Source organism: Berghia stephanieae, chromosome 2, assembly GCF_034508935.2.
Source record: "Berghia stephanieae isolate SIO BIC M18660-M18661 chromosome 2, UCSD_Bste_1.3, whole genome shotgun sequence".
Taxonomy (NCBI): domain Eukaryota; kingdom Metazoa; phylum Mollusca; class Gastropoda; order Nudibranchia; family Aeolidiidae; genus Berghia; species Berghia stephanieae.
This window is the reverse complement of record NC_088361.1, coordinates 91,777,037-91,800,582: the sequence shown is the minus strand read 5'-3', so window position 1 is coordinate 91,800,582 and position 23,546 is coordinate 91,777,037. Positions and strand designations below refer to the sequence as shown.

General features: G+C 35.1%; 1 protein-coding gene across 3 annotated transcripts in view; it reads left to right on the top strand.

Annotated features, from left to right (window-relative positions):
* Positions 1 to 23,546, top strand: part of LOC144965840 (protein SERAC1-like) — a 38,805-nt gene that overhangs the window by 3,027 nt on the left and 12,232 nt on the right. For all 3 annotated transcript variants that reach the window (XR_013644111.1, XM_078901614.1, XM_078901615.1), the window contains exons 3-15: positions 30 to 63; positions 1,026 to 1,219; positions 3,969 to 4,025; positions 5,507 to 5,635; positions 6,590 to 6,708; positions 7,268 to 7,384; positions 7,981 to 8,097; positions 9,271 to 9,430; positions 10,117 to 10,267; positions 12,463 to 12,589; positions 18,393 to 18,493; positions 21,139 to 21,236; positions 21,637 to 21,819. Coding sequence is in view for 2 of the 3 variants with exons in the window: in XM_078901614.1 (XP_078757740.1) it covers positions 30 to 63; positions 1,026 to 1,219; positions 3,969 to 4,025; positions 5,507 to 5,635; positions 6,590 to 6,708; positions 7,268 to 7,384; positions 7,981 to 8,097; positions 9,271 to 9,430; positions 10,117 to 10,267; positions 12,463 to 12,589; positions 18,393 to 18,493; positions 21,139 to 21,236; positions 21,637 to 21,819 (1,587 nt within the window). In the remaining variant the exon portion in view is untranslated. The remainder of the gene's footprint in view (positions 1 to 29; positions 64 to 1,025; positions 1,220 to 3,968; positions 4,026 to 5,506; positions 5,636 to 6,589; positions 6,709 to 7,267; positions 7,385 to 7,980; positions 8,098 to 9,270; positions 9,431 to 10,116; positions 10,268 to 12,462; positions 12,590 to 18,392; positions 18,494 to 21,138; positions 21,237 to 21,636; positions 21,820 to 23,546) is intronic.

Genomic DNA, 23,546 nt, shown 5'->3' with positions numbered 1-23,546 from the left:
AACGATACTAAATTACATTATTTTTTCAGGTATTGTTTTCACCAGTGCCAGTGCTGCCACATGGTATGTAATTTATTTTTGATTTATCATATTATTTCTTTGACTTGATGAATATTGTAGCTTTAATGAAACCTGTCTAAAAGCTATGCATAGGAATATAGTATTCTTTATTGCTGTATTCAGAATTTTGAACAAGCTCCCAATGCTACTGCGAGACCATGAGAGTGGGTATCGAGATCCAGTTAGAAATTTCCAAAACAAGAGTTCGAGAGTACTTTTATTATATTATACTCCTCCTATGACTGCACCCATATAATTTCTTTTCAAAATCTATCTTATTTTCTTGCTATGATTTGTTCTTGAATTAAATGATATGACCTTGAGAATTATTATCATCAAGATACCATTCCGAGTCAAAATCTATTTTTAGTAAAAATATATTTTCTTAACTCCTACTTTTTTACACAGGATAAAAGGGATATCTCATAATAGAATAGGTTTTCGCCCAAAACCAAAGGGTATAATAATTGTAATTGACAACTATTTGTATTGTAAAGGTTTATTTTTCTGAGTTGAACAAACTGATGACGATCTGTAAAATAAAATCTAAGTAAACCCCTCTGGTGCCACTGATGTATATTTTTAAAAAATGTGAGCGTTTATAAAGCGCAATGTCCACTATATGTGCTCAAAACTATTAATATGTCCAGTAGTGTTAAACATTAATTGATTTTATTGGCACTTGCTTTCATAATTCAAATTTTATATATATATATATATCAAATATTTATGTCATATTTTTTGTAATTGCTATGACTTACAAGTCATATTTAAAAAATTATTTTTTGAATTATAAATCAATAGAAAGACATGCATATTGATATAGGAAGTTTATTAATGTTTCATCTTGAACACAAGGCTTTAAAAGCTATTAATTTGTCCCTAACATGGAAATCAGATAAATCATTTTGTCTAATTTCAATTTAAGAAAAATAAAAAAATAAACGTTTGTATTCCTCCTCCAGTGCTGTTGCCTACTTCTGGAATCCACACAGTGATTACAAACTGTTTGACCATCTTAAAAGTGGATTTGAAAGATTACATCATCTGAGTCAGTGTGTGAATGTCAGTAAAGATGGTGAATACAAAGATGAAATTGACTTGTTCATGTGTCTTGGATATGAAGATGATTGGCTTTCTTATCCACTATTTTGCTTAGGTAAACCACAGTCTCGTGTTTAAAGTCGATGCATCGCTTTTTTTTCATATAACAATGTTTTACTTAATGTAATAGTATTTTTATTAATGTATTGTACTTTTTTGGGAGGGCCCTGATAGTCAATTCTGGACGCACGCAAAGAGAATGGCATCAATCTTTGGTACATTAAATCTTTCTTATTTTTGTTCCCCTGTCCACCCAGTAGTGATTGGTTGGCTGGTTTTTTTTATGGTCTACCCAAAGGGTAACAAGTGAAAAAAATAAGTGAATAAAACCTTGGCTTCTTGTTATAAAGAGAGTGGAGTTCAAAATTGCCACAGTTGTGTTCAAATGCCTAAATGATATAGCGTCATCTTATCTCTCAGGGCTTCTTGAATTGTATACACAAGCGAGACCCCTCTGCTCTAAAAATGAATGACTGATTAATGTTTGCATAGGTAAACTATCTCTAGCTGAAAAATCTCTCTATTGGGGCCACAAAAGTATGGAACAAATTATACAAAGTACAGTGGAACCTCCCGATAACGACATGCCATGGGACCGAGTTTTTATGTCGTTATCCGGAGGTGTCGTTATTTAGAGGTTTCCAATACGGCGGACAAAATGGGCGTGGTAAGGCCCGCGGGACCAGTTTTTATTAACATTGGCAAAACAAACAAAACATTGTAGTGTATTCCTCTTAGAGGGTTCTTGTGCGTGTGTCTGGATGAGACTTTTAGGTGATCTGAACTGAGTACACTGATAGTGTGCTCCTGGAATCTACATCTGTTCCGTATTTAAACCATTCCCCTTTGTCCTACTTTTTCTTATGTCATTTCAATTGTAAATCTAGAATGTTTTTTACTATCCTATTTTCTTCCTTTTTACTGGCGCTGATGTGACATAGATGTGTTACAAGCGCTGTAAAACCCTTTAAAACAAACAAAAACAGGTAATTTGGACGCTGCGATTTAGATAAGATTCCTCCTCCTCCTCCCACAAATACACTACTACTACTGCTACTGCTACTACTACTGCTACTACTACTACTACTACTACTGTAGATAGAAGTAGTAGTAGTAGTAGTAGTAGTAGTAGTAGTAGTAGTAGTAGTAGTAGTAGTAGTAGTAGTAGAAGTAGTAGTAGTAATAATAATAATAATAATAATAAATAATAATAATAATAATAATAATAATAATAATAATAATAATAATAATAATAATAATAATAATAATAATAATAATAATAATAACAATAATAATAATAATAATAATAATAATAATAATAATAATAATAATTGTAGTAGTAGTAGTAGTAGTAGTACTACTACTACTACTACAACAACTACTACTACTACTACTACTACTACTACTACTACTACTACTACTACTACTACTACTACTACTACTACTACTACTTCTATCACCACATAATATCACATTTTCCAAGATTTTGTGTTTACTTGCTTACACTTACATTTATACCTTGGTTTTTATTAATGCATATCAGCCAAGATTCGTCAAAAAAAGCTGCGTTGTCATTGGTTTCAAAAGCTGCGTTCTCATTGGTTCAAGCAGGAATCGTTTTTGAGTACTCATACTCGCTATATTTAGTATCAGATATCTACGAAAACTGCCGCAAATCGCCAAAATGATCTCATTATTCGGAGGTTTTATTAAAAAGTGCTTCGTTATTTGGAGTTTTTTTTTTTTTTACTGATCTTAAATAGAAAAAAAATCGGGACCACGGGTCAATGTTGTTATCAGGAGGTTGTCGCTATTTGGAGGCGTCGTAATCGGGAGGTTCCACTGTAATCAAAAGACACCCCCAAACTCAATAATTTTAGGAAACCCTTGAAAACATCCTAGTTAGACAGGCTTTTGAGCCTTAATGGTATTTGTATTTTGTATTACCTATTGTCTTTGTATGTGTAGCGCCTAAAAGCACTTTGTGGATTGTGTGTGCTGTATGAATAAATTATTATATTACATAGATACATTTTTATAAGATTCTTGAACTCCTATATCTGAAATTTCGAACAAGATCCCAATGCCGCTGAGCAACTCTGGGTGTGCACATTGGAAACGGGTTTGAAATAATTTAAAATGAAGTTCAATAATCTTGATATTATACCTTTCCAATGACCTCACCTATATTATTTCCTATCAAAATATATTCTTTTTTACAATGATTGTTTCTGGAATTTAAAGATTTGACATCAAGAAAATCTTTTCAGTAAAACTGGATGAGTGCCAGGGAGAAAAAAGTCTTGAACTGCTACGTTTTATTATTTTTTTTTACAAAGGATAATAGGGATGCCCTTGAATATTTTTGCGATTACATTATAGTAAAAATGGGGTTTTCTCAAAACCAATGGGGTATAATAATATATGTTCTTATGAAGTGCTAGCTCTGCCATATTTTGTCTCGCTATTTATTTTGTTGGAAAATGCATGGTCATTCACTTGCCTGCGGACAAGAGGTGCCAAATATTTCTCTGCTGTCTGTCTGGATTTTAAGTGATGTATTAATGTTTTTATTGTTTTTATTATTACCTGAAGAAGAGTTTAGAATCTGAAACGTTCTGTGTTTGGTATTTTGTTCTCTTTTGAAGTTGCTGAATTCATTTTTATTCATTACTTTTTAAAGTTATCATTCTATTTATTTCCTTTTAAATACCTAGGCTTATCACACAATAATTTTTGAAAACATTAACATTGTTTTTGAATATGTTGAAATCATGAACCCCATTTTTACTCTTTTTATTCAGTTTCTCAGCCAAAAAAAGAACAAGAAAGCAGTGCATTTATCAGACCAAATATTGTAGGTAAGTAGACATTTCGTTAAATTGCTTTGAGAGAAAAGTAAAGATTCAATACATAATGCCATATTCCATGAAAAGGATGCATATTGATGAATTCAAAGTTAAGGTTGGATCCCACCCATGAATTGCGGGTGGTTGGATGGGAGCATCACCCTTGAATCATATACCTATGATGTTCGCATAGGTGTACGATCCGATAGTGATGTCGTTTCTTCTTCTCTTTACTAGCCATCCTGCTTCTTTGGTTTGTGATTGTATTTTTGACAGGGGATATTTTTTTTTCTGTAAATCTTCTGCCTGTTTGTTCTTGGTTATTTATAATTTAGCTTATGATATCTTTAGGTTATGATTTTGATTTACATTTGTACTATTTTTGTTAGATTGCTTGTTTTTTTGTTTCAGCGGTCTCTCATATAACCTCAATTGTGTTGGAAGAGACCTAAAGCAACAAACAAAAAAAAACACCCATGAATTATTGAATGGTTATAATGGACTACATTCTTTATTTATTGGTACCGATTCAATAAAGGGGTTCCCAATAGCTCAGTTGGTAGAGCACTCGCTTTACATGCATAGGCACTGAGATTGATACTGGGTGAAGCAGTGCTCAGGTAGCTGGATCTGATCGATATGGTTGAAAGTACTTTGCTGATAGTTATGATTGAAGCATTTTCTATTGTCCGTTTCATGCTATAGAAACTAATATAAACTCCGGCTCCATAGGCCTAATGTCTCTGAAGGACTACTTTTTTCTCTTCTTTTACCGATTCAATGTATCAATCATATGAATGGCTTTGAATTAATTCAACATTAATATTGTCAAGATTATTTTGGCATTCCTCACATGTTTTCCTTTTAGCTATACCTGGTAATAGGGGGTCCCAATAGCTCAGTTGGTAGAGCACACTTCACACGCAAAGGGACCGAGATCGATCCCTGGATGCAGTTGAGATTTTTTCTGATCCCACTGTCCACCCAGCAGTGATTGGGTAGCTGGGTCTGTTAGATATGGTGGAAAGTATTTTGCAATAGACTAGCTTCCTCTCCAAAGGGTAGCAAGCAATTGCTATTGTCTGTTTCACACTATAGACACCAGGATAAACTCTGGCTCCATGGGCCTAAAGGCTCTGAAGATCCAATTTACTTTGTAATTTTGTCTCATACGATTGGACGATAATCTGTGACCCAACATCTCAAAGCAGTATTATGTCAGGATGAGCTAGGTGTTGTAAATTGAATTCATAGCCTCAAATATGAAACGTGGGGTTTATTTCACTTCGTTTTGGTGGAATATAAATACTATTCCTTGCATTGCACAAAAAAACCCAAAAAAAACTAAAGTCCTAATTTTCATAATTTTATTGCTATATTTTTGGTGTCCGTTTCATCCCGACATAATACGTTTTTAGTTGGTGGGTCACATATGCTTTTTGATATAATCAAGTGATATCCGATCAGCTCACTTTGGTATCCATCCTTAACAGATCTGTTGTCACCATGGGAGCAATCCAGCAGTGACGATCCCTGGATCTTGCTTCACTTGACAAGATCCAGTAACTTCTGGGTCAGGCAAATGGGGGTGGCTTGTCTGGCAAACAAGACCAACTGGGAAGGTGTTTATTGATTCTTTCATCTCTGATTGTCAATATTAAAATAATGCTTTACACTGTGTGGGGGTCCCGGTAACTCAGTTGGTAGAGCACTCCCTTCACACACAAAGGGACTGAGATCGATCCTAGGTGAGGTCGAGATATTTTTTTCCTGACCCTCCTATCCACCCTGCAGTAATGGGGTCGCTGGGTCTGTTAGATCTGGTGGAAAGTACTTTGCGATAGACTTGCATTCTACCCAAAGGGGAGCAAGCAATTGCTATTGTCCATTTCATGCTATAGAAACTGGGATAAACTATCTTTATTTTTAAACACTGCATGTATTGAAATAACTGATGCTATAAGCAACTTCAAAATTAAAGCTGAAGATAAACCCAGTGTTTTTTGGTTAATGGTTGTGTCAGGTTGTGGCTGTATAAAACATGGATTTTATGTCTTCCATTAATCTTCACCTGTGACAGATTTTTTATTTTCATACTATATCCTGCAGATGTTTAGTGATATAAATCTTTCGTGTTAGTGTTAGAGAGTATAATTACGTTTCATGCAGGTTTTTTGGTTGTTGGCTGAGTAAGGTATGAGCTCTAAAGAGAGCAAGAGAAAGAGAGAGAGTTAGAGAGAGAGAGAGAGATAGAGAGACAGAGAGTGAGAGAGTGAGAGAGAGAGAGAGACAGAGAGAGAGAGAGAGAGAGAGAGAGAGAGAGAGAGAGAGAGAGAGAGAGAGAGAGAGAGAGTTTGCAAGCACAGCACATTTTTATTACTTTCAATTCATTATGACTAGAACTCTACATGCTCTGAGATGTGTCAGAAGTGTAATAAAAATAACCATCAACTTTTTTTGTTTGTTTTTGTTTTACATACTCGAACACTTTTAACACTGTGCTTATCACAGTTTACACAATGTAAGAATTATTTATTCTGAAAAGAAGAAAAAACTTATTGGAATCTCCTCCACAGCCTACAAGTATCGCAATGTAGCTCAAGCGTGTGACTATAAGACAGTTATCGGTCTTGCCAGATACGACCAAGCCAATGATGCCTACTTCTTTCCCCCACCAAAACTCTGCCAATCACAGGTATGAAAAAAAATATCTCTGTTTATTTTATTAATTCAGTATCCTTATTTTTTTTTCTCTTTTAAGTACCTTTGTGCCTCTCCCATTTTAGTCTAAGCCCACCTCATTTTACGTTTGTATGTTTGTATAAGTACAATGCAGTAATTAAGATTGGGTTTGTCCTGGTTTTTTCTTATTTGAAACAGTTACACTGACAATTTCTACCCTGTGATCAGGACACATATACATAGTCAGAAAGTAATATGTTGAAATTGTTTGTCAGTGTTGTTTGTAACATCTAAACCCATTTCCTGCAAAACAGAATGAATCATGCCTAGTAGTTTTTGTTGTTGTATTTATAAATCTCTCTCGGTGATTATCTTCAACTTCATATTTTGTATAGTTTAAATCTATACAGCTCTATAAACGTTTTTAAAGCAACACCAACCACAACACATCATCTATTGTTTAAGAGACAGAAAATTTCCATAAATACAATTAATGCTTAATGTCTGAAATGCTCTTTTTTTCTTCTTTTGTTTTTTCACTCACTCAATTTTTTTTTGGTTGTTGTTGACAGACTGATGTTTTTACCGATGTCCAAAACTTAGTCCGGAGAATGCCAGTCCCGGACAGTGCACAGTACAATATTGCTTTCTATCGAGCTTTAGCTTTACAGAAGGAAATACTCTTCCAGGTTCAAACTCTGCTTTTGATGGTTTATTAATTAATCATCCTTCTCCTTTTCCTCCTCCTCCTCCACCTCCTCCTCCTCCTCCTCCTCCTCCTCCTCCTCCTCCTCCTCCTCCTCCTCTTCCTTGTTGTTGTTGTTGGTGTTGAAGATGTCGTTGTTGTTGTTGTTGTTGTTCTTCTTCTTCTTCTTCTTCTTTTTCTTCTTCTTCTTATTCTTCTTCTTCTTCTTCTTCTTCTTCTTCTTCTTCTTCTTCTTCTTCTTCTTCTTCTTCTTCTTCTTCTTCTTCTTCTTCTTCTTCTTCTTCTTCTTCTTCTTCTTCTTCTTCTTCTTCTTCTTCTTCTTCTTCTTCTTCTTCTTCTTCTTCTTCTTCTTCTTCTTCTTCTTCTTCTTCTTCTTCTTCTTCTTCTTCTTCTTTTTTTTTCTCCCCCCCCCCCTCCTCCTCCTCCTCCTCCTCCTCATTACTACTGTCACAATGAATACTACTATCATCGCCATCACCGTCATCATCATCATCATCATCATCATCATCATCATCATCATCATTGCCACCATCAACATTTATCATATAATTACATTATTTATTTTTCTTTTATCACCAGAGAGACCCTCAAACTATGGACCTGCTTCAACATTTTTACACCATACCAGGCGAAGAAGATGAAAAGGTTGACCAGGGCCTCCGTTGTTGTCTACAAGCCTTGGACGCCTACACATCTGTAGGTGACCACTTTTCAATAGTATAAGTTTCTTAAATTCCTATGTTTGACATTTTGAACAAGTTCCCAATGCCGCTGCATGACCTTGGGAGTGCAAATTGGGAATGAGTTCAAAGTTTGACATAAATAATTATCATTGCATACAGGATAATAATAATAATAGGGACGTCTCATAATTTTTTTGACATTATGCTACAGTAAAATATGACTCCAAAGGCCAAAGGGTTATAATAATTCTCTTGGAATCAGCCTTCTTATCCAATGCAGATGGACGGTTAATATACTGTTTATATTATGTCAGAGAAAGTTTTAAGAGGTATTTTCCTGGTATTCTACAGCAGGCTCGTTTTGACCTTTTTTTTACCATGGTGAAAAAATAATATAACTTAAAGCAAGAATTTTATAGGTAGGGAAAATAGGGCAAAAAATCCAACAAAACATTTTTTTTTTTGCTGTCAATACCTGTCAAGATTTAATTCTATACCGCTAGTAACTGTTTACTGATAATGTTAAGCTCAATTGCTGCAGCTTTACCATGATAATAAAAATGTTAGGCATCACCAAATTTGAAAATGCGGGTGTTACTGGCAGACCAATCTCTTTATATATCTCTTTCTCTCTCTGGTTTTGCCAAGTTGCATTGTGCTCATTTGATGCCATTGCAAATACTTCATACAAATATTTCTGAAAATGAAAGCTGGCTACACACGCAGGGACTTGTTTTTTCTTTGGGGAATGGTATAATTCATCAACGAATATTCAATATTTTATCTATTATATTGATGGTGTAAAAGGGAAGTACGATTTCCACAGTTTTTAAAACCTCACTGAAAAAAGAAGTCAAAGCCAAGTTTTGTTACGTTCAGCACACTCGGTCAATGTTTTATGTTAAACAGTTTAATCTTTAAAAATTAATTATTTTTTGTTACGTTTTGTTACGTTCAGTAAACACTGTCAATGTTTTATGTTAAACAGTTTAATCTTTAAAAATAACTGATTTTTAAATTAAAGTGACCCCTTATATATCATAATATGTGTTTATATTAACGTGTTGAAAATGTTTCATAGATTGCTAGTCCATTGTCCTTAAAACCGGCCTTATTAGATGCAAAATTTTGTTTTGAAATTTCTTTTGGATGGTACAACATAATGAAATAAACATTTCTCCACCAGGAAGAAAACTATGCAACGCAATTTGTTCAGCAACACGGTCTGGCCGTGTTACAAAGACTGAATGAAAACAGGAAAGAAGAATGGATTCAGATTTACATCCTTATCATCCTAAACAACTTGTCTCTATTGCCGGAGCTTGGAAAGGATTTTGTAAGAGCTGGTATGATAAATTATTTTTTGTTTTTATTGATTCTTTATTCTCTTTCTTGCTTTTCTATTTGCAAATTGTGAAGTGAATGGCTATTTTGAAGTCTAGGTCTGAAATAAAATTATCGAAGATTCTTGCACACTTGATTTTTGGAATTCTGGGTGTGTTTCTAATTACTGCGTGAGATTGCGATTGCATGATGAGAACAGAGTTTGGATTCTAAAATGCAAGAGTGCAAAAAATCTTTTATTCTATACCTTAAACAACTCGGATTTTGTTATTTCTGATTGACAGACATTAAAAAATCATTATTTAATGATACCACTTATTGTCTGCCTTAAATCAGGTTTGATCTACATAAAAAGTATAACATTTCTCCTCCATGTACTAAAGAAATGGGGATTTATGATTAATAAACCTTGATTTAGAATGTGTGTAGATGGAGGGGTGCTCTACAAAACATAAGTATTTATTTCGATTTGTCAAACATATATCAACAAAACTTTTTGTTAATTGATGATTATTTAATGACTGTTGGCAAATTCTTTATCATTGAATATAATTTGAATTTTTGTGGTTTATTGTGGAAAACTAAAGTCAAATAAGTAATTGCAAACTGCAATGCCAGATCTTGCTTTGAGTAATTAAATGTGAAACACACATCTCCACTTCATAACCCAATCCGTTTTACTTTACAGGGTGGATACACGAATTACACAAGTGGACCAAAGGAGATAACATTATATTTTCTGTCATGGCTGACACTATCTTAGCTAACCTGGATCGTGACTGGATCTCATCAGAATTCTACAAAAACATGATTCTTCTTCACCCGACACAGAGAAATAGGTAGCGTACACACAAAGATGTACTGATGTGTTATGTGTGTGAATGATAAAGTGAGTTTAAATTAAGTTTCAATTGAAATCAGAGACCATTTCCCAAAGACAGGAACTCCATGAGTTTGGATTCCTCATGCTGTCCTGGATTGCTCACAGTTTTAGTATGAATGAAGGTAGTTGATAGAGTAGAGCTATTGTAAAAGATGTCCACAAAGACAAGAACTCCATGAGTGAATTCCTCATGCTGTCCTGGATCAGTCACAGATTTTAGTATGAAAGAAGGTAGTAAATAGAATAGAGCTATTGCACAAGGTGTCCACAAAGTCAGGAACTCCATGAGTTTGAATTCCTCATTCTGTCCTGGATTGCTCACAGTTTTAGTATGAATGAAGGTAGTTGATACAGTAGAGCTATTGTACAAGGTAATCACAAAGACAAGAACTCCATGAGTGAATTCCTCATGCTGTCCTGGGTCAGTCACAGATTTTTAATATAAATGAAGGTATTTGATTGAGTGGAGCTATTGTTAAAGATGTCCACAAAGAAAGGAACTCCATGATTGAATTCCTCATGCTGTCCTGGATCAGTCACAGTTTGGTATGAAAGAAGGTGGTTAATAGTAATAGAATAGAGCTATTGTACAAGGTGTCCACGAAGACAGGAACTCCACGAGTTTGAATTCCTCATGATTACTCATAGTTTTAGTATGAATGAAGGTAGTTACTAGTGTAGAGCTTGTCCATGAGATTGAATTCCTCATGCTGTCCTGGATTACTCACAATTTTAGTTTGAATGAAGGTAGTTACTAGAGTAGAGCTATTGTACAAGGTGTCCACAAAGTCTGGGTACGCGTAAGACTTCACTATCAATTTTTATTCATCCATTCCTGTTATAGCTTGTGAAGAATTGGCTGACCGTCACATTTTTTAAACTGAAAAAGAGGTCATGTGATGTGAAAATGAAGTTCATTTAAATCCTAATTGAATACAATTGTTGTGTTCAGGAAGTTTGTATTATCACCATGTACCCAGACTTCGGGGACATCCTGTATAAAATAAAATAGCCTTCAACAGTCGTGACGTCACTTCCCTCATAATGACGCATAGTAACTTAGCAACTGGTTCTAAATTATCGGAGCAATGGCGGATGCCCTTATGAAATACTTCTCCAACAAGCATAAATGTGTGTCCAGAGGAGAAAGACATTATAAATCTGATCATGTTTTGACTTTTTTACATTCTGATCACATGACACGTGAAAACGGTCTCGCCAGAGTGGAGAATAAAAAGTGCTGATTTTATTTGTTTAGAACCAAGCTACTCGTTGCTGGGCGAGTGACATCAGACTATTGAATCCTATTGAGAGCTGGTGTAAAATTCTGTCTTACAAGATAAAACAGAAAAGGAAATACAATGGTACTAATTCACAGCCGAAAGGCCCATACCTCGGTTCATGCAGTTTGTTTAATTGAACAGTATAACCTTTGCTTTTAGATTGTTTATGACAAAGTAATTTCCTTCAGATCTTTTAGATCTAGCTAGCCGCTCACCATTGGGTAGAAGCAGAATAATGTCTAACTCACCAAACTTTGAATCCAATCTAATTGCCATCTTTCACTCAAAACTCATGAGCGCAAATAAATCATCCTCTAAGGAAATGAAACAAAAGCAATATTATTAATTACTTATTACTTTCAAACAATTATGCCAAAAAAAAAAATACTGTTATTTTTTAACTACTGCAAATTACATCACTATGAGTTTATACTTTTTATTTCTTATTTCTAGAATTTGATGTAGGTGAAACTCTTTAAATGTTGCCTTTCAGAGTATTGAATGATATTTGAGTATAACCACTTCAAAAAATAAACAAAGTAGGTCTAATATAAAATATGTAGAATGTTTTCGTCTTTTCAAGGACACTCTATAGATCTGTTACTGTCTTCTGTTCAGACTAACGTTATATATGTTAAATCACTACACGTGGTGTGTTTGTTGTTATATAAAGAAGTGTGCGATTTAAAATATTATATTTTATGTTTTTATTTATTTTTTTTTTTAATCTGTAGCTGTTATTTTCATATCTTGTTCAAAACTTTCTGGCTATTTAGTACTTAATTTAACTCTTGTTTTAAATAATGAGTCTTTTCTTTCTTTCTTTTTTTTATTATTCATATATTTTCTTTTTGATGAACTCTGTTAGTCTCCCAGTGAAAGCAGATATCATCCTAGTTCATGGGTTGAGGGGTGGAGCTGTGAAGACCTGGAGACAAAGACACGATGGATCTGATGAGGACAGACCAAAAGATTGCAGTGATTGCTGGCCAAAGGTAAGCGTGAAATGCTTGTTGATAATTACTCTATAGCTATTTGGATTTTCAATGGGGGTCCCAATAGCTCAATTGGTAGAGCACTCACTTCACAAGCAAAGGGACCAAAATCGATACCGATTGCAGTCAAGATTTTTTATGACCCTCCTGTCCAACCAGCAGTGAATGGGTAGCTGAGTCTTGTTAGATTTGGCAGAAAGTATTTCGAGATAGACTAGTGTCCTATCCAATTGCTATTGTCTGTTTCACGCTATAGAAACCAGGATAAACTCTGGCTCCATGGGCCTAATGGTTCTGAAAAGGACTACTATTTGGATTAAGGGGATCGCGATAGCTCAGTTGGTAGAGCATAATTTGATTCACACACAAGGGATCGGGATTCTCTGTTTTCATCTGGCACTTCTCCATACCCTATATTTCTCATCATTGTTGATACAAGTGCCTGCTCCACAATTTTTATGAATTTTATTCAATCCAATATCGAACCGATTCCTTTTGCGTCCCATTTGTTTACATGTTTGTCTTGTTCCATACAGAGAAGAGTGCATAGCGTTATTTTGCTTGCTATTGAAAGTTTGCGGGGTCTGTCAACAGGCCTCGGTTTGATTCCCTAAGTAGTTGAGAGAAGAGACTCTGCACAATAGGTACTAAGTTTGAAATCCATATTTTTGTGTGGTTTCTCATCAAATGTATGACTATTAGCATGTTGCAATTCAAACTGTTTGTAGCCAAAAATTTGAAAAATACTAAATGGTAATACAATATATGACACACGGCGTCTAAACTGCACTATAAATCTGACCGTTTAGTTTCCCGCTGTTCCGAGCGCCGACGCAACCTCACCCGACAGGTAACCGGGGTCAACAGCGGTCAGCCGATATCAATTCCCAGAACGTAGATTTGACGTGCATTGGGTGATACCAATGGATGATTTCCGTACCAATTAACCTCACGATCTTCGTGACGATGCAATTACACCCAAATGCAAAGAATTCTCGCAGACCTCCTCTTTCCATCAGTCCAACTTTTATTTCAATACCTCCAGTACTTATTCCACAAGCCGTGATTCAAATTCACCTATTTTTCTATAACATTTAAATAAAATTACTTGTAATTACCTCAGGATTATAAAAAAACGTTGCTATAAACTTCAAATTTTTTTTGGTGTGATTCACAAGGCACAAGTTTTACTACGAAATGAGGTAAGTTTCATTTACTCTTCAGTTTTCATTATTTTGTAACGATTATTTTTCCGCGGTAGGTCAGGTAATAATGATATTACTTCTTTAGCCTTGTTATTGAAACGTAATATTTCGCTGCGGTTTTATTGTTAATTAGATTTTTTTTCTTTTTTTTTTCAATGATGAGTTAATTTGATTTTTAAATTGCATAATTTAAATTATCTTGCTAATGTTTAATTTTAAATGACATTGTGTGTTGGGCCTCAACTTAGCTCAACTGCTAGAGCATTAGACTTACGTGTAAATGATCCAAGTTCAATTTCAAAATATGTTAGAATTTTCCTGCTCCCCCTTCTTTCACCAAATTGGGTGAATATGGTTTTCTTGTTCCAAATTTTATGTACGATGTTATGTATACATGGATATGAGAAGTAATACAGAGTGTTTTAAAACTCATTTTAGTCGTTTATTCACTATATCATTTCTTACATCACTCAGTCAATTTTGAATGTTCTCCTACAGCATGGACCACACAATTGCAAGTCATAACCAAGCAGTGAATTCATTATGTAGGACATGTGGTATGATTTGTTTAACACAGAAAGAGAAACGTGCCCGCAAGAAACCATTTAAATGTTCAAATTATTCTAATGACATTCTTTTAGTTTATGGGACTGACACGGCATTGGACAAGCAAGGAACACACTCAGAATTTATGTGTAAAAAATGTTACACGGCTATGGGAAATGTGAAAAGAAGGAACAGTTCAGCAGCTCTTAGAACGGTTAGAGGAAAGTTTGAAAAATCCAAGGGCATTTGGTGTGCTTATGATAATTGTAGTCCTTGTTCAGTGTGTAAGCAACATAAAATACAGAGTATGGGATTCCTTGGAAATAGCAGCAATTTACATTCCAGTTTCCTTCAAACAACTAGCATTACATCTAACGCCATCCCAAACACTTCCTCAATAAATTCACCAACAGCCGACGAAACCTTAAACACATGGTCATTACAACACGTGCAAACTGAAATCACACAGATAGGTAATATAGCATGCACGAGTTTAGATAGCGCACACACAAACCAATCAGCACATCAAGTATCAAACCACTCTCTATTATCATCTCAGTCAACATGTACATCAACACAGATCACAGACCAAATCTTTCCATCTACCCCGATTGCTACATCAACACCAGCAAAAAGGAAACAAAAAACAGACAGCACAACATCACCGATGATAAAGAAATGGACAACCGTTAGCGACATATTGAATAGGTCACACAGTACACCATTATCTAATGATGAGGAAAAACTGACAACAAAATTAATAAAAGAAAGCTCTACAGCCAAGCAAATGAAGGTGTAGTTAGTTGTAAAACTGGAGGACAGCCCTTTCTTCTACACAGAATAGTGAAACAGAGACGCATTTCATCAAAAGCTAGCAACACAACAAAACGTAAACGTAAGCACATCATACAGAATATTAGACACAACATGACAGGCTTTACACAGCAAGACTCCGACGTACAAATTGCATCAGAATTAAGCTCAATACCAATACAAAGAAGACAACAAATAATCACACAGTCAGCGACAGAACAGAAACTCACAATTAATAAAGAAAAGATCTTAGTCATGAAGGAGGCACTAGGACTGAGTTGGCGTCAGGCAAGAGTATTATCCCGTCACCTTAGAGATGTTGGGATTTCCGTTGATAACGAGAACGCTGTTAGGGAGCTAGGAAAAAGTATAGCATCTGATTTCACACAAGTGAGAATGAAAGAGTTTAGTTTGAGTGACACGTCTGATGGCCAGGTACCATTCGGGAAGATTGACAAACTTGTCAACTTTGTGGATAACCTGTTAGATGGATATGATGCAAATGGTGCATTGACATGGCATGATAACACGATACCAGAAAATGAAATTTGGCTTAAACTTGGAGGAGACCACGGGAAGAATTCAATGAAAATGACATTACAGATAGCAAATCTAGAACGACCCAATTCACAGAAAAACACTAGTGTAATAGCAATGGCAGCTATACAGGACACACACAGCAACATTGACAGATTTTTAGATGAAATTAAAGAAGACGTTAGACAGCTCATGGTCCATTGTTGGCGAGGAAAATCAATTAAAGTTTTTCTAAATGGAGACTACGATTTCCTCTGTAAGATATATGGCATTTCAGGACCACAGGGCACATTTCCATGCATCTTTTGTTTGATGCCTAGAAGATATATGAACACAGATAACAGCACATCATCATTTGAACAACGAACCCTTGACATATTACACAGGGATTACAACTCTTTCATATCACAACACAAAGGTGACAAGAAGCAAGCATCTCAACATCACAACTCCATTCACGCACCCCTACTAGACATCCAACTGGACCAAGTCTCTCCTCCATATTTACACATACTTTTAGGGATAGTTCTCAAGCACCACAAACTGTTAGAAGACGCCGCCCAGTCTCTCGATAGACGCATTGCTACACAGCCAGACACATATCTTACAAGTTTAGGGAAACTAGTAAAAACCTTTGGCAGTTCTTGGAAGGAATATCTAGAGATACAAGAAAAAATAGAAGAATTCCAGGGCTGCCTTGTTTTTGCAGAGACAAATAACGACAGAGTAGAATATAAATAACAAACTCCAAAACGCAGAGGAGAGACTTTCAAATCTCATGCACGAGCCACTCACCCTCAGGGATGGTCCTATTGCCTCTGAATTGGACAGAATACTTAACCAGCACCGCATTACACCACAGGCTTACCACAGCAGGTCATTCATTGGCAACCACTGCCACAAATATTTACAAGAAAAAGTCTACACACAACTCACACTTACAATTATCCAACAAACAAAGAACTGCACCCACGACCCACTCATCATTGACGACGCATGCAGTGTTGGATTAATTTTCGACAATATAAACAAGGCCTATAGTCATGTGCACAACTTTATTTCACACACAAAACCGATCAAAGCAGACACAATCCAATATATTCAAAGCGCAATAAAACATTACATGGATACATACAGAAAATATTTTCCAAACAAAATAATCCCAAAACAACACCTCCTTGAGTACCACTGCATACCACACATCACTCAATATAAGTTTGGACTTGGACTTCTTGGAGAACAAGGCACAGAGACATGTCACCAAACAACAGCAAAATTGGAAAAAAGAGCATCCGGCATTATCAATGATATGGATAAAATGCGATTTGTCATCAATGCAATGCAGTTAAAGACCAGCCCCAAACTACACTGACGAGTTTGAATGCCCGTAGCGGATATTTTTGCTGAGGACTACTATGTTTTTTGTGAGTAGAAGTATTTACATCTTGTCTTTATAATACTTAAAATTCAGACAAATCTATAGCAACGTTTTTTTTTCTCTAATTTTTTTAATGTAGCACCCACTATATTCTTTGTGTAATTTGTTACCGTTCTTTGATAACTTATATTGAGAAATCTAGTAATACTATGAAAAAATAAAAAACACACAGTAAAAGTAGAAAATATAAACTTTTATACCAAGTAGTGATATTTCAACTCATTCAATATGGTTGTCTGACAGACAATAAAACAAAACATTGTTAAATTGAGCGAAACGGCAATCCCCGTTAGGTAAATTCCTCTCGGTGATTGACCGCTCACCGTGACCGGGTCAGCAGGTGTCAGGAACGGGGTACTGTCTCAACTAAACTGTTATCGTTATGTACGCTGTGGACAATTCATCAGTTTCTATAATTGAAAAGGCAAAAGATCTTATCTATACTGCTTTCTCTGGTATCATTGATTGACATTTGTTTGATTGGTCGCTGAAAGAAATGGTCTCAAACACTCCTTATACATTTTTTTCCCTCTATTAATTAAGTAAGTAAGTTGTCCTTCAGAGCCATTAGGTCCATGGAGCCAGAGTTTATCCCAGTTTCTATAGTGTGAAACAGACAATAGCAATCGCTTACTACCTTTTGGATAGGACACTAGTCTTAGATCTTAGTTCCTTTGCATGTGAAGCGAGTGCTCTACTAAATGAGCTATCAGGACCCCCTTTTTAAATTTATTTTTCTCTATTGAGTCTACTATATTTATTTATTTATTTTTTTTGTTTAACCTATGGTTCAGTTATGTGGTCTTGTGGTATGACACACTTGCTTTCAGACCTTAAGGTCCAGGGTTCGATCCTGCTCTTAGTGATGCTTAGTTGAGTCCTTGGGAAATGCTCTTAACTCACATTCTCTCACCATACTCAGGTGTAAAATGAGTACCTGACTGTTAACAGCTTTGTCTTGTTGGAAAAAAATTGTAATGTTACCTAACAGGCATCACGTCTATTCCTACACATGAAGTGTTGATGTTGGCTGGGGACCCCTTGTAAATCGATGTGAGAACATTTAGTGGATATTGCGCATTATCAACGTTCTAGTTTTTTTGTTTGTTTAAATAAAAAAAAGAATTTCAACTTTAACTCAAAAGATTTTCTCATCATACTGCAACTGATTTTCCATTGCACTTAGTTTTACAGACCTATGAAACTGTGATTGTGGTCATTTAAAAATTATTTTTGCCATTTCTTTGTTTTGTTAAATTCCTAGCATTGGTTGTCATGTGAGTTTCAAGATACCCGCATTATCAGTGTAGGATACAATTCTTCACTCCACCAATGGGGTGACTACAATCCTTATGAGTCAGATAGGTAAGGTCATTCATATCAACTCCATTAGTCTCTAATTTTATTTGCTTTGTAATGAGTGGATAAACATTTTTGAACAATTCATCTGTTTAAAAAAACTTACATTCTTTTTAATTTTTTGTTGTTTATAACTTTTTAAAGTTATGATATCTTATTACTGGAATTCAAACAATAATTTTGAATTGCTAGAATTATCGATAATTAATAGGAATAGGAAACAATAAGAATTGTAGAAACAAAAAATTCTCATGGTAAGCAAAACAAGATTGTCACTTAATTTCGAAGTTATTTGAAGTCTTACTAAACTAACAAAACAAAACAAAAATAATTTAAAAAATCAGTGATTCAATCAGCTTTGATAAGGGTATTCCCTTATCATTGGATTGTATACTTAGCTATTCTGGTTTAAGAATAGAAAAAGAAACACCCCCAAAAAATCAACAAAACAAAACAAAAAAACCACATCATAACCTTCCCCCATACATAAAAACAATTTCATTTAAATTTTCTTCATATTGCTTTGTTCATCAGGCCACATTAAATAAAATGTTAATTTCTTGTTTTTTGAGGTGGTCATAACATTTCTTTCATGGTCATCAGAAACTCTTGCCAATAACTCATTTACACATTTTTCAGGTGCTCAACAAAAAAAAAAAAAAATTAAAAAAACAAATAGAAAAGACAAAAGAAAAAAAAAAAACAACACCAAAAAAGAACAATAATAAAAAATCCCCAAACAAACAACCTCCCCCCCCCAAAAAAAAAAATATAACGAAACGATACAACCCCTCCTCCAAAAAAAAAAGGAGAAAAAAAGACCAAAATAAAAACCCAATGAAAAAACAGACATGAATAAATAAAGAAGTAAATGAATAATAAATTGATAAATAGATAATTAAACTGACTGATAAATAAAGAATTGAAATCAATGACTAATCAGATAAACAAATAATTAAATAGAAAATACGTGAAATCTGATTGGATAGTTTATCCATGGTGTATGTTGAGGAACATCCACTCTCTAAAAGAATGAAAGGTCACGGATGCAGTCTGAATGGCTTAAATTTGATAAGTGCCAGAAACCTAAATTTGAAATTTAATCAACAAAGTATTGACAGAAACAGATATGATATTTTATTTTTTATCTCTTCTTATTGAAACACAATATTTTGGCACGTCCCATATTTTCTGGCTATGAATTCAATTTTTGCAACCTATTTCGTCCTTTCATAATTCCGTTTTGAGGCAATGGGTTTAAATTTAACTTATAAAATTTAGGTTGAAAATTGAGGAGAATTTGTTTTTGTTTTCTCCTGGACTTCAAATATTAAATTCCCATTTCTGTTCATTTTGTTTTTAAACTCAATTTTTATCACCCAATTCTAAGATACGCTACAAGATTGACGCGGTTTGCCACAAATCTTAGAAATTTGATATTCATGCAAGTTTTTCATTAAAATGGTATTATCATAGCCCTTTAAGTTTTGGGAAAAACCTGATTTTACTTCATTATAATAGAAAAAATAAATAGTACTGGGGCATCTCTATTATCCTTTGTAAAAAATGTGGGATTTTGTAAAATATTCAATCCTCGCAATTTTACAAAAAAAGAAATTGATGCAGAATGATATCTTTGCCACAATGACAATTCATAAGGTCAAATATTTAATGTTGTTTTCACCCATTGTTGTTAAAAAAAGAATAAATTTTGATGAGAAATGACATGGGTGAGGTCAATTATGTGGCTATGTAGTCTTGTGGTATGACACTTGCTTTCGGATCAGAAGGTCCTGGGTTCGAGCCTCGCTCGGCACATAGTTTAGTCCTTGTAAAAGGCTCTTTACTTACAGGTGTAAAATGATTACCTGGCTGTTAACAGCATATTCTCTGTCTGAAAAAAATTGTAATATAGCCTAACAGGCGTCATGTCCCTCCTACATGTTAAGTGTTGCTGTTGGCCAGGGACCCCTTGTAAAGCGCTTTGAGCATGTTTAGTGGATATTGCGCTATAGATGCTGTACGCATGGCTAAGAAACTCACAACATTGCCATCTGGAATTATAACGGACCAACACACAAAACTATGTGTAACCTATATATATTATAGTCTGGTTAATACAGTTTAGTGAGAATTACTCATAAACATGGATGGCAATAAACAATAAAAAATACCTGAGTGATGTTAACTTCGTTCTATCTATATAAAAGCTCAAATTTTTTATTTCTTTGAGGGGTGTAATAAAAATGCCAATGTGCGGCTATGTGGTCTTGTTGTATGACACTCGCTTTTGGATCGGAAGGTCCTGGGTTTGAGCCTCGCTCGGCACATAGTTGAGTCCTTGGAAGAGGCTCTTTACTGACATTCTCTCACTGTACTCAGGTGTAAAATGAGGACTTGGCCGTTAACAGTGTTGCCTCTGTCCGAAAAAAAATTGTAATATCGCCTAACAGGCATCATGTATTGTTATTTATGTTACATGTTGCTGGTGGTCAGGACCCCCTGTAAAGCACTTTGAGCACGTTTAGTTGATATTGCGCAATAAAAAAGCTCAATGTTACATAGGAACTTGTTTGGAATCCCCAAAGTAGAAGATCAAGAATACAATGTTATTTATACAATTTTATGTATTGTTTTATGTTTCTATTTAGACGTACTCTGGAAGGTCGAAGTGAAGAATTGATAAAGCATTTGAAAAAAGCTGGAGTGGGTTCCCGTCCAATTATCTGGCTTGGCCATTCCATGGGAGGTAAGTAGACTAATTGTAATGTGTCTTTGAGTAGCCAGGGGAGAGGGGGTACTTTGCTTTTTTTTTGGTGGCGATGGTGGCAGTGGTGGTGGGAGCATTTTATCATGGTTTCTATTCTGTGAATCTGACTATATCAATTGCAAGGATAGGGCATGAGTATATATTACTAAGTACTTCACCATATCTAATAGACTACGCTACCCCATCACTTCTGGGTGGACAAGAGGCTCAGAAAAAAAATCTTGAATTCACCCTAAATCAATCTGGTCCCTTTGCTTATGAAACTAGTACTCTACCAACTGAGCTATCAGGACCCCCAAGAAAGTGTTTTTTGAAGCAAATATGCAAATATTTAGATTTTGAACAATTTTTTAAAACTACTTTTCATTTCACTTCTCAGGTCTGTTAATCAAAGAGATGTTATGGCTGTCAGAGAAAAACCCAAGTTTGAAAAGAATCCTAGACAACACCAAGGGCATCATTTTGTACAGCGTTCCACATAGAGGATCTCACATAGTGGATACTATGATGTATGCCAAATATCTTCTTTTTCCTTCTGTAGAGGTTCAGGAAATGAGTACATGTACGTTTATTCTAATAATTATGCTCAATTAGTATTTGTGTCAGTGCATGACATAATCAGTCAGAAGGTGAAAATTTTGGATTTGCATTTTTTTGCATTTTCTGAACGAATATGCTAACCACAGCATTTTAATCTTTATTTGAAGTAAATCAGGTGATTTTTCATGAAGTTGTGGGAAAGATATCCAGAAACTTTTCTCAAATTTCATACTTTTTCAACTTGACTAGCTGTAAAATATAATTAGAAGTGAAGTTAAGCTTCGATATTTCCCCAAAATGTACAAAAAGGGTTGATTTAATCATTTATCACTAGAACTTAATTTTTTGATATAAATTGACCTTCTAACTAAACTTGGCAATATCCAGTTCAAACAATTTCACTATCTGACTGATTATGTCATGCACTGACACATTTTTAACCATAAAGATCTGAAAAAGTGTGAATGAAACAGTGCCAGCTAAAGCAGAGAAAAAATACAAGAGAAAACAAACATACTCAAAAGTCAACCTCCAGCAACTGGGGATCAAACCTTCGGTAATCAGGAGTCTGAGGTTCGATCCCCACTTGAGGCATCGGATTTTTGGGGATGCTTTTTTTTGTTTTGTTTTTTTCTCCCTGCTTTGTTTACTTACTACTTAGAGATGATTTCCAGCACAGGTTCTCAATGATCCTCTTCGCTGGACTCAGGTGTCATCTTTGTTTCTTCTGGTTGCAGATTACCGTGAAGACAGAATGTGATGCTAGCCTTGTAATCATAGAAGATTTCTTGGTTTTTCCAATAGCTATCCAGTCTGTTCTTGAATGAGTTAAGTGAATCAGCACTCACAACTTTCTCTGGTAGACTGTTCCACACTTGAACCACTCTAACACCGAAACTATGCTTGCGCACATCTAGTCTGGCCCTTAGTGTGAAAAGTTTCTTAGAAGTGCCCCTTGTTCCTGTCATCAGGGAGTGCTTGGGCCAGAGTTTAAGTAGATTACCAGCTTTTTGGTCATATTTTCCATTTAACATTTTGTACACTTCAATCATGTCACCTCTTATTCTTCTATAACTTAGTGTTGGTAATTTCAGTTTTCTTAATCTCTCTTCGTATGTCATCCCTTTCATACTCGGGAGCTGCTTGGTAGCTCTTCTTTGGACGCCTTCTATAAGCTCGATGTGTTTACTTTTGAATGGTGCCCAGACTGAGCTGGCATATTCCAAGTGTGTTTGCACTAGTGCTTTGTACAGTGGAATGAAAGTATCTTCATTTAGGTATTGAAATAATCGACGAATTGTTGCAAACATTGCAGTTGCCTTTTTCACTTTCTCATTGATGTGCTTTTCAAAGCTTAGATCATTATCGATGATAACTCCAATATCTTTTTCTTCATCCACCAACTCAAGTTCATTTCCCATTAGATTATATCTGAAGCTTTCATCTGGATTTAGGTTTCCAATGTGCACATGTTTGCATTTATCAGGGTGAAATCTTAGCAACCACCTATCACTCTACAATGCGAGTTTGCTTAGATCCTCTTGCAATGTGTGCATATGATCTGCTGTTTGTATGATGTTGAATATTTTTGTATCATCTGCAAACATATATACATAAGAGTGCGGTATCTGGTAGATCATTGTGAAGATTACGAAAAGCAGAGGACCCAAAACTGATCCCTGCGGGATTCTGGAGGTCACCTCTTTCCACTCAGAGCATGCATCATTTATCGTTACTTGCTGTTTCCTT